This window comes from Hypanus sabinus, chromosome 27, assembly GCF_030144855.1.
Source record: "Hypanus sabinus isolate sHypSab1 chromosome 27, sHypSab1.hap1, whole genome shotgun sequence".
In the NCBI taxonomy this organism is placed as follows: domain Eukaryota; kingdom Metazoa; phylum Chordata; class Chondrichthyes; order Myliobatiformes; family Dasyatidae; genus Hypanus; species Hypanus sabinus.
This window is the reverse complement of record NC_082732.1, coordinates 22,842,135-22,854,331: the sequence shown is the minus strand read 5'-3', so window position 1 is coordinate 22,854,331 and position 12,197 is coordinate 22,842,135. Positions and strand designations below refer to the sequence as shown.

Sequence of the window (12,197 nt, the reverse complement as noted above, 5' to 3'; positions counted from 1 at the left end):
AATTTAAACCCACAGCAAACCTGTGTAAAGTATGGTGTGATAGTGACAGTGTTAGAGTAAGGGTAAGTGGGAGATCACACTGGTTAGGGTGTGAAGGTCTCAGGGATCACTGTACACTTCAATATAATACCAAAGGATTTCTTTTTAACTTACCTAAGAGGGTTTAACATTGCAACTTTGCCAGTTAGAGAGTTCTTCTTTAATTCTTCACTTGAATGTCACCCCAGAGCTTTGTGACAAGAATCTGGAACTGAACTTGAACTCAATGGCACGAGGTACAGCTGATAGATTCCATTCTGTGCAATAGAACAAGCTTGACAATCCCAGATCAAAGATAGCCCTGGAGAGGTTAACTTTCTTCCTTCAGAACAACAAGCCATCGGGAAGAAGGTGCAGATGCTTCAGGACTCACACCGCCAGGTTCAGAAACAGTTATTATGCCTCAACCATCAGGCTCTTGAACTAAAGAGGGTAATTTCACTCAATTCCACTTACCCCATCATTGAAATGTTCCCACTCATTTTCCAGGACTCTTCATCTCATATTCTCGAAATCTATTGTAAATTTTTTTTCTTTCTTTTTGTATTTGCATAGCAGTCTTTTGCACAACAGTTGAACACCCAGTTGGTGCAGTCCTTCATTGATTCCATTACGATTACTATTCTATTATGGATTTATTGAGTATGCCTGCAATAAAATGAATCTCAGGGTCGTATATAGTGACCTTTATGTACTTTGAACTTTGAAGCAGTAGATTCTGTTATTCTCTGTCAGATAAACATGACACCATCAACATGTGGACCACAAAAGTCCAGGCAATATCCATCTTTAACAGTTAAAAATCTGACTGTCAGCTCTTTGTATTCAGTGATGTGACCATCCCTGAGCCCTCGCCATTAGCATCTTGACAGGACCTACTGCCCTGAAGTTCAACTGGACAAGCCACACGGCTGCCAGAGTGGGACAGAGACTCATCTTCCTGATGTCCCAAGGCCATTCAACCGTCTACAAGACAGGAGTGTAATGGAATTAGTTTCGACTTGCCGGAATTAAGTGCAGCATGTGCAACTCTCAGTAAGATTGACACGACCCAGGACAAAGCCACCCATTTGACTGGCCCCCAAGCATTCATTCCCCACACCGTGGCTGCAGTGAGTACCATCTGCAAAATGCACTGTAACTAATCGCCCAGCCAACCCTAACAGACCTCACAAACCAGGGATGCCTTCCATCTCCACACGCAGCTGCCCTCCAAAGCCCAGAGAACCCTTCTTGAAAAGAAATGACTACATCTACGTACCCATCAGCTCCGCAGGATTGCCTCCACCCAGACCCCTGCAGCGCTTCAAGAAGGCGGCTCACCGCTACTTTAACAAGTCAGGTTTGGGCAAGGCGCTAAATAACGTCTTCATCTTCGACACATCCGACTCCAAAGTGAGCTTTTAGAAAAGCGTCAGTAAAACAGTGTAAGAATTCCGCCTGTGCTTACCTTTGAAAAGTTTGACCACTGTGCAGTCCATCGCAAAACTAATAAGAGCCATCAACACTCCAAGGATGAAGAGAAAATACCAGTCGTCTCCCACCCGGAAGAGCTGATATTTGACAAAAGTCAAAACTGCTGCAAGACAGATCATGAAGCGTGGAAAGTTTTCATTATAATGTATATTTTAGCTGTCATTACAGAGACTGATCACATATACACAGGTTTCATAGCAATCATTTTAGGGTTCCAATCAGACTGCACCATTTTGTTGGAGAGCAACTTCCACCATCTGCATTAATCTTGGAAATTAGAAAGTTTCTGACTGGTTTCCATTCTCTTACTAAACCTTTGTGACATTGAGACTTAAGGGTATTCAAAGATGCAAAAGAGCACCAAGTCACTCTAGTTATGTATTCGTTACTCACCAAACAAGTAAGGCCTCGTCCATTCAAGTGTAACTTTTAACAGAATATTCAATTTCTACCAAATGACTTCACTGTTCCAAATACTTAATGTTCACGGTCTCACTCCTTCAAATTTTATTCATTGTTGGAAATTTGAAGAAAACTAAAATAGTACCTTGTATTTTATATCTCTTTTATCTCTCTCTTGGTCACAGACCTTAGTCATCCTGGCTTTATTTTATTACCTGGACATGATTTTAGATAAATTAAGTATTCAAATTTCCATATTCCTCAGAAATGTCAATCTGACCTGTTGAAAAGAAACACTTTATCTGTTCACTTACGTTTCATCTCCCGTAGAGGGTGCCGTGCTCCCATGGCTCTCTCATGACTACAAGGTTTGATTCAATAACCCCTGATAAGATGCTGGGCATTTGAAACGTGATGAATGGTCAGCTCATTTCGTTTGAGTCAGAGGATTGCACAGCACAGAAATGGGCCGTTCAGCCCATCATATTATGCTGACTTTTGTGCACATCTGCATTAAGACTATTTGCCCTATATCCTTCTCTGCCTTGCCTAGTCCATCTAAATGTCTCTTAAATATAGTAACTACATCTGATCCTCCACCTCCTGCAGCATGATGTTTCTAATCCACTCTCTGTGTAACTGACCCCCCTAAGACCCCCTTTAAACCTCCTACCCCTCACATGAAAATGATGCCCTCTTTTGCAGCAAGCCCAAGCCATTCTATTTGCTCACGACACAAAGCTGCCTGACAGTTCTCTTGATGAAAGTAAGTGAACTCTGAAACATGAAAACTTTAAATTTGACCCCTAGTCTATCCCGAGCTTACTTCTGTAGGGAACACAGCTGTCGGCTTCTCCACCACTGAAAGAAGTAGATAAAGAGAGGGGTGCACATGATGGATGGTGGGAAAGGGGAGAACCACTATTTTAGTAATCCCTTACATTAAAACTGAAGGAATATCAATATTAGAGCAGTTAAATACACTTCTGTTCCTCTTTACAGGTGAGTGTTTTCATGGGTCCTAAGAGGCTGATCGATGCTCAAGGGGTTGTAACATCCATGTTACAGAGAAAGTTTGAACAAGTTAGGTCTTTATTCTTTGGAGCATAGAAGGTTGAGGGGGTACTTGATAGAGGTGTTTAAAATTATGTGGGGGATAGACAGAGTTGACATGGATAGGCTTTTTCCATTGAGAGCAGGGGAGATTCAAACAAGAGGACATGAGTTGACAGTTAAGGGCAAAAGTTTAGGGATAACACAAGGGGGAGCTTCTTTACTCAGAGAATGGTAGCTGTGTGGAACGAGCTTCCAGTAGAAGTGGTAGAGGCAGGTTCGATATTGTCATGTAAAAAAAAATTGGATTGGTATATGGACAGGAAAGGAATGGAGGGTTATGGGCTGAGTGCAGGTCGGTGGGACTAGGTGAGTAAACGTTCAGCACGGACTAGAAGGGCCGAGATGGCCTGTTTCCATGCTGTAATTGTTATATGGTTATAAATTGATACCTTCAGGAATATGCATACCTAATTAAGTACCAAACTTTGCAGTCATAAACGTATCTTCCACCTTACAGCAAAAGACAACTGGAGGGGATGTGTGCCTTTGGAGAGATGATCAGTCACTGATAACCAAAGAAGTAGAGAAGCACAGGATTGTTACAGCATGGAGGCAGGTTAAATGTCCTGCCAAGTCTGCACCATTTTTTAATTCATTTGTCAAGCTCCTTCAATCTCGGCCACCAATCTTTCTTCACCTTTCTGCCAATGGGAAGAGGTTTTCTTCAAATTGTTCTATTCATGTCTTTCATGGTGTTTAATTTTTCTACCACATCTGTTTCGACTGGATGGAAGTATTGTTGTTCCATGTGGTTCCACTTTTCTGTTCCAATGAGAATAGTCTCGGGGCTAGCCGCTTAAATTGCCCCTTCCCTATAATCATTTTGATAAAGTCCTTCTGCACCATCTCTAAATCTTTCACATCTTTCCTAAAGTGTAACGCCTAGAGCTATGCATGATACTGTGCTTGTAAGTAAACCATTTTTCAATAAAGGTTTATCATGGTTTCCTGTGCTCTATGCATCTATTTATAAAACCCAAGACATCATATAAAATACCTTTGTAACTACTTTCTCAATAAAATATGCATAGATTCCCTCAGATCTCTATCCTCTTGTACCTTTTTAGAACTGTTCCCTCCAGTTTATACCTTCTTTTCATTCTTCCTATCAAAGTATAACAATTCACATTTCTGAGCATTACATTTCATCTTCCATTCATCCACCCATTCCACCTATCTGTCTCTATCTCCCTGAAGTCTGTTACTATTGCCCCCACAGTTTACTACACCTCAACGTTTCACATCTTCTACAGATTTGTAAATTGTGTCCTGTATTTCCAAGTTCAAGTTATTAGCATACTGTATGCACACAGGTACACCTGCATATCTGCTCATTAATGCAAATATCTCATCAGCTAGTCATATGGTAGCAATTCAATACAGTAAAGCATGCAAACACGGTCATGAGGATCAGTTGCTGCTCAGACCAAACATCAGAAATATTTTTCTGAAATATGATCTATGAGGCTTTGACTATGGAATGAATCTCCCGGAACTTCCACGCACAACAGTCTCGAGGGTTTATAGAGGACGGTGCAAGAAACAAAGAGCATCCGGTGAGTGGCAGTCCTATGGGCGTAAACACCTCGTTAATGAGAGAGGTCAATGGACAGACTGGTACAAGCTGACACCAAGGCAACAGTAACTCAAAATGTAATCACAAGTTACATCAGTGGTGTGCAGAAAGCATCTCTGAGCGCACGGCGCGTTGAACCTGGAAGTGGATGGGCTACAGCCGCAGAAGACCATGAACATACACTCAGCAGCTGCTTTATTAGGAACAGGAGGAACAGACCTCCATTGGACTCCTCCCTCCATAAGAAAAATATTATTTCACCGCTCTCTGTTTCGTGTTAATAAGCCTAATTTTCTATACAACCACTCGTCCTTTCTGTGCTCTTCATTTTAGCTAATAAGTGGCACCTTATCAAGTGTCCATTGGAAGTCCATGTATACAATCTCAAGAGCATTTCCCTAATTGGCACGCTGCTATCTCATCAAACACCTCTATTAAACTGCTTAGGACTATTTACCTTTAACAAGTCCCTGCAGCCTTTCTTTAATCAATCAACAGTTGTCCAAGCGGTTGCTAATTCTGTCCTTGATTTTATTTCTAGAACTGTACCCACTACCAAGGTCAAAAGGACTGGTCTGTAGCCATTGTGTTCAACCCTAAACCTCAAACACATTCTCTGTGGTTGAGGGAATTATATGGGCAGAGGTAATTACAACCAGGGCCAATTCTTGTGTGACCTTTAGCATTGGTAATGAAGGACAAATGCCTCCTCAGTATTTTACTTCGCAATTTGTGTCTTGTAAAGAAATGCTCCAAGTTTCCTATCAAACCTCCGGCATTAACATAGCATCTTTCTGGGATATGTGGGAACTTCTTCCAATTCCCACCTTAAAAATGGGAACCAGTACTTTTCCCTGCCGTAACCCCAAAAGAATTGAAAACTGCTCCCAAACACCTCAAGCTACCATGTAGACAATTAAAAGTTTGATCTATTATTTTTTTAAATTAAAAAAAAGAGGGGAATTAAAAGTTGCAAGCAGAAACAACAGGGAAACCGCCCAATGCTGAAATACTGTGTCCCGTGCATCGCAGTCATGGAAATGTTATCTAAGGAATGTAACTAGTCACAGTTCAGTAACGTAGCCTCTAATATTAGATCTGCAACCTGCAGTCTTAGTTGAATTGTATTTAATGTCTGTTAGCATTTCACTTCATTTGCTTGAAAGTTTAATTCTCCTCACTCACCTCCTTCAGGCAGTAATGTACTTTGGCTTGAAGCCTCGGTATGTGAAATGCTCAGAGGTTGTTAAAAGGAATAGACTATTCAGCCGACACTGTTACAACGAGACAAATCTAACCACAAAACAAATTCTGTCCAATCCCCCTTGTTCATATGGACTCTAAAACTGAAAATAACTCAGAAGAGGGTTTCTCTGTAGATGTCAGGTAATTCCATATTGATAACCAGCCGACCTGGTTACATTTCTCAGCACCCGGGAGTCACAGTTTCTAGTTTGGCTTAGTGTCCCAAAGGACACATCATGGAAATATAACCAATCACCCTGCATAACACCCTGCTGTCGCTCAGCACACATGTACCCCCCCAACCGAAAGCCCTCCCGCTCCCACCTCCCTATCCCACTCCCCGGTTCACACACTCTCATCCTACACTGGTCACCTTTTATCTTTCATCGCTGCTGTTTCACCTGCAAATACCACCGCTTGTTTTACTATTATAGTACCAGTAACGTTATACTGTCTTACATAACCTCTATGTTGACCTGTTAAGCTGCAGGCCAATTAGGGGCTTCTGCTAATATCGTTCTGCGGACTGATACTGTGTGTGCTGGATCGTAACTGCATTGGGTGTGTGTGGCTACGTGTACTGTGTTATGCACCTTATTCCCAGAGGAACGGTGTTTTGCTCGGCTCTACACATGGCTATGGCTGAGCGACAATAAACTTCAACTTGAAAATAATATGTAGAAGGTATCAAAACTAAAGCCTCATTTAAAGAGGAAGGCTTTAAAGAGAATTTTAAAGGAAAGCGAGATAGGAACATTGAGGAAGGAAATTCTAAGGCCCAGTTAGCTGAAGTTCCTCCCGTTATTGCCAGTGGGAGGAACAAAAATTGGAAAACCTGATATTTTTTGTCCATCAGACCACTTCTGCCATGGCCACAAATATTTAACGCCTACTCAACATGCTGCATAGGGCTAGCGGCACCCAGTCTGCCTCACCAGTTGACTGAATCCAGTCGCCACTATTCTCTGAGAATGGTATTGCTTCATAAGCTTGATCCTATTTCTCCGTACGACCCCTACACATTTACATAGCTGCAGTGACTTTTCATGCATCAGGATTAGTTCACCGTGCAGGGAAAGTAAATCTGTGGGTTCTACAAACACGATGCGTGGTTTTCGAGCAGAGTGATGCACCCGTATGGTGAAGTATTCACTGAGAATGGATTTCAGTGAGTAAGGGCCGGCTGGTGGCACAATGGCATCAGTGCCAGACTCCGGAGCAAAGGATCCCGAGTTCAACTCCAAGTTGGGCCATCCTTGAGCACGATCTCCATCCGTGCCGGGTTGAGCGTCGAGCTAGCCACTCAGCCTCGTTAAAAAAAAAACAAGGGTCAAGTCAGGAACGTTCATATTGTGACCCGGTTAATCCGAAAGGAGACCAATCCTGACACCACGCGCCAGACAAGAATGAACAGTGAATGCGATATGATCAACAGTGTAGCCTTATATCTGAGTAATTAAATAAACAAATTTTGTTTGGTAAGTATATTAAAATGAATTGTAGGTCCGGCAGGGATTTTCTGTGCAGTGGGAACGGTGGTGATCTATGAAGAGCACATCAGCAGATGGAGAAACTTTGGCTCAAAGTTGATGGACTGAAGTTTGCGATTCAGACTCTGCTGTGAAGAAGAGAGGGGGAAGTGACCTGAATACTTCATTCCAAAAGGCATCATAGAAGAAGTCACTCAAGAGGCGGGTGGAGTTTGTTAGGTGTGTTCAGGAAGATTTCCTGACCCAATATGTAGATAAGCCAACTAGAGGGGAGGCTGTACTTGATCTCGTATTGGGAAATGAACCTGGTTAGGTGTCAGATCTCCCAGTGGGAGAGCATTTTGGAGGTAGTGACCACAAGTCTATTTCATTCACCATAGTGCTGGAGAGGGATAGGAGCAGACAATTTGGGAAAACATTTAATTGGGGTAGGGGGAAATATGATGCTACTAGGCAGGAACCTGGGAGCATAAATTGGGAGCAGATGTTCTCAGGGAAATGCAAGGCAGATATGTGGCAAATGTTCAGGGAACATTTGCATGGAGTTCTGCATAGGCATGTTCCACTGAGGCAGGGGAAGGATGGTGGAGTTGGAGCCATGGTGTACAAAGGATAGAAAATCTGGTTAAGAAAAAAAGAAAAGCTTACAAAAGGTTCAAGAAACTAGGTACTGTTAGAGCTTTAGAAAATTATAAGGTCCCTAGGAAGGAACTTAAGAATGGAATGAGGAGAGCCAGAAGGGGCCATGAGAAGGCCTTGGCGGGCAGGATTAAGGAAAGCCCCAAGGCATTCTACAAGTATGTGAGGAGCAAGAGGATGAATCGTATGAGAATAGGACCAATCAGGTGCGATAGTAGAAATGAGTGCATGGCGGAGGAGATAGTGGAGGTACTTTGCTTCAGTATTCACCAGGGAAAAAGACCTTGGCAATTGTGGGGATGACTTACAGTGGACTGAACACTTGAGCACATAGACATTAAGAAAGAGGATGTGCTGGAGCTTTTGAAAAGCATCAAGTTAGATAAGTTACCAGAACCAGATGAGATATACCCCAGGCTACCGTGGGAAGCGAGGGAGGAGATTGCTGAGCCTCTTGCGATGATCTTTGTGTCATCAATAGGGAAGGGAGAAGTACTGGAGGATTGGAGGGTTACAAATGCTGTTCCCTTGTTCAAGAAAGGAACCCAGGAAAATATAGACCAGTGAGTCTGACTTCAGTGGTGGGCAAATTGTTGGAGAAGATCCTGAAAGGCGGGATTTATCAGCACTTGGAGAGACATAATCTTAATTAAGGATAGTCAGCATGGCTTTGTCAAGGGCTGGTTGTGCCTTACGAGCCTGACTGAATTCTTTGAGGAAGTAACAAGACACATCGATGAAGGTAGAGCAGTGGATGTAGTGTATATGGATTTCAGTAAGGCACTTAATAAGGTTCCCCATGCAAGGCTCCTTCAGAAAGTAAGGAGGCATGGGATCCAAGGAGACCTTGCTTTGTGAATCCAGAAATGGCTTGCCTACAGAAGGCAAAGCGTGGTTGTAGAAGGTTCATATTCTGCATAGAGGACTTTGACCAGAGGTCTGCCTCAGAGATCTGTTCTGGGGCCCCTCCTCTTTGTGATTTTTATAAATGACCTGGATGAAGAAGTAGAAGGGTGGGTTAGTAAGTTTGCTGATGACACAAAGATTGGGGGTGTTGTGGATAGCCTGGAGGGTTGTCACAGTGGGACATCAATAGGATGTAGAATTGGGCTGAGAAGTGGCAAATGGGCAAGCCCAAATAAGTGTGAAGTGGTTCATCTTGGTAGGTCAAACTTGAAGACAGAATGTAATATTAATGGTAAGTGTGGAGGATCCGAGAGATCTTGGTGTCCGCGTCAATAGAACAATCAAAGCTGCTGCACAGGTTGACAGTATTGTTAAGAAGGCGTATAGAGTGTTGGTCTTCATCAACCATGGGATTGAGTTCAAGAGCTGGGAGGTAATGTTACAGCTGTATAGGACCCCACTGGAGTACTGTGCTCAGTTCACTACAGGAAGGATGTGGATACTATAGAGAGAGTGCAGAGGAGACTTACAAGGATGTTGCCTGGATTGGAGGGCGTACCTTATGAGAACAGGTTGAGTGAAATTGGCCTTTTCTCCTTGGAGCAATGGAGGATGAGAGATGACCTGATAGAGGCGTATAAGATGATGAGGGGCATAGTCAGAGGCTTTTTCCCGGGGATGAAATGGCTAACACAAGGGGGCACAGTTTTAAGGTGCTTGGAAATAGGTACCGAGGAGATATCAGAGGTAGGTTTTTCACACAGAGGATGGTGGGTGCTTGGAATGCACTGCCGGGGCGGTGGTGGTGGAAGCAGATACAACAGGGTCTTTAAAGAGCCTCTTAGATTGGCAGATGGAACCCGGAAAACTAGAGGGCAATGCACTCAGGAAACTCTGGGCAGTTTCTAGAGTAGGTCACATGGTCAGCACGACATTGTGGGCCGAAGGGCCTGTAATGTGCTGCAGATTTCTAGTACTGCTGCTGCAAAGACAACAAATTTCACGACATATGCCGGTGACATTAAACTTGATCTGATTCTGAACAAGGACAGCACAGAGAAATTAAACAAACATCTGCACGTAGGGAATCTCCCAGAAATTATGGAGAACTCCAGACTAGTCGATGAGAAGATGAAAGCAGAATTAATAAAAGCAAGTATTGGAGAAACTAATAGGACTGAACACCAATAAATCTTCAGGACCTGAAAAACTTCATCCCAAGGTTTGGAAAAAGAGGCAGCCATGGAAACAATGTCTCCCACAGACCTGAAGGTAGTAAATGCAATGCCACTGTTAGATGGAGTGTATTTGATAAAGAGCTGCACAAGAGGATTAAGACAAAAGTAAGCCCACAGGAATGAAGGGAATAGTTTGGTATGGATTAAGGTCTGGTTAATGGAGAGTAACCAGAGAACTGATTATACTGGGGCTGGGAGATGTTAACCAGTGTAGTATTGAAGTGACCAGCGTTGGATCCTGGCTTTTCATATCTATGTATGATGGAACCAAGTCTAACATACCCAGATTTGCTGATGATTTAAAGTTGATGTCTTTATGGGTTGTGCTTAACAAAGGCATCCTGGGGTCTAATTATATAGGGGTTGGTGAGGCAACGTCTGAAATACTAGATGCGCTCGAGTCTCTCTTCCTAAGGAAGGATGTACTAGAGATAGGGGTGGCAAGCTGAAACAGTTTCTTCCCAGATTGTGAACCTTGGGCAGGAGATGGAAGTGGGCTGTCTGAGGCAAATCTCCTGAGAAAATGTAGTCAAATGACTATTTGAGAGAGGCATTGCCTTATTGAATGGTGAAACAGTCATGAGGGGTCAAATGGTCTATATTGTAATTAAACCGAGGTGATTAATATACGATTTTTATTTCCATGTAACTATCCTGATACACTGAAATTAAAATTTAATTAATCCTTTAGTTCCTTTCTATATTACAAAACATTGCATTCTCCCAATGCTTCAATTCAACCTAATAGTCAATCAGTTTATGATACTCCTGGTGTCACCCTGTTAAAACTTATTCAACCTACAGAAGGCTTTGCAGTTTGGGAGAACACTGAACACAGCAAGCTGCTGGAAATTTGAATATTTACTCAGAATGACAAAACAAATTAATAATTAAAGTAATTAATATAAATAATAATAATTAAAGAAATTGAAACAATTACCATTCACCTGTAAAAATCGTGATATTACCAGCATCATTATGACAACAGAACTTCAATTCAGAGCTGAATAAATATTTATGAAACCATAAATCATTGTTATAGATTGTTAAAATTCAAAGACGTCTTATGGCAGACTTGATATTTTCACAGGCAACATCACTGACCGATACTTGATAGCTGAGCAGATTCTTCGGGTTTAACGGCCTCTCACATTAAACAAGTAAAAAATACTGAAAAAGTTACTTCTTCTTGGAAGCCAGGATTTGTGCATATATTTTGTATTTAACACGATCTTATCCAACGCTTAAGATGTCTGTATGCTACATGCTGAAACAGATAGAACTACTTTTAAAACTGCAAGTTTATTCAGCAGGCTAATCTTATTTACCTGTTAGACGGTGCCTTGTCTTTGGACAGGGTCTCTGTGGCTTTTGCTGCAGAGGAGAATTTTCTTCTGCTCCTGGGCTGGAAGCTTTCTCTCCTCCCCATTCTTCATCCATTGCACACATAAGACTTTTAAACATTTCTGTATCATTTATACCCCCACCTACCACTAATCCTAACCACCTTCAGCCCCAACATACAGGTGCGTATGCACACACGCACACACACACACAGAGGCATATACACAGGTATACACACACAAGCATTCCTTTGCTAACAGTCTCTTGCCTGGGTACACCTGGTTTAAACGATGAAAATGCCTGCCCACCCTCAAGCCCAAAACCACACCTCCCACAGAGAACACAAAACATTTACAGTCATAACCTGCCCTTGTACGTTCCTTGGAACAGCCAAAGACTTTTCAAAAAATAAAGTGGCTGAAGAAGCCCACTGTGTAGACAAACCTCCACTGATCACATGGATGTCTATTCGTCGTTAGAACGACGTCATTACTAAATATTAACACATTGCTTCTTCGGGCAATTTGTGGCCTTCGTTGAAATTAGAATCTCATGTGATATTTTGCACATTTCTTCTTAAAGTACTCATAAAAAAACATAGGAGCTGGAACAGACCCGTCAGAGCTTCGAAGCTGATTCATTCAATCATGATGGACTTGTAGATTTACCATTTACCTGTCTTTGATACCCTTGCTGATCAATGGAAGGTCCTGTCAGCTAATCTGA

The 12,197-nt window shown here is 42.3% G+C and overlaps 1 protein-coding gene across 7 annotated transcripts in view; it reads right to left on the bottom strand.

Annotated features, from left to right (window-relative positions):
• The window catches only part of clcnk (chloride channel K), a 63,027-nt gene extending 51,152 nt beyond the window's left edge, over positions 1 to 11,875 (bottom strand). For 2 of the 7 annotated variants that reach the window (XR_009508195.1, XM_059951934.1), the window contains exons 1-2: positions 11,456 to 11,871; positions 1,490 to 1,618 (exon numbers count right to left, since the gene is read on the bottom strand). Coding sequence is in view for 5 of the 7 variants with exons in the window: in XM_059951934.1 (XP_059807917.1) it covers positions 1,490 to 1,618; positions 11,456 to 11,591 (265 nt within the window). In the remaining 2 variants the exon portion in view is untranslated. Of the gene's footprint in view, positions 1 to 1,489; positions 1,619 to 11,455 lie in introns of all 7 variants that reach the window. The other 5 variants (XM_059951935.1, XM_059951937.1, XR_009508196.1 and 2 more) reach the window with 4 other exon arrangements.
• Positions 11,876 to 12,197: the final 322 nt, after the last annotated feature.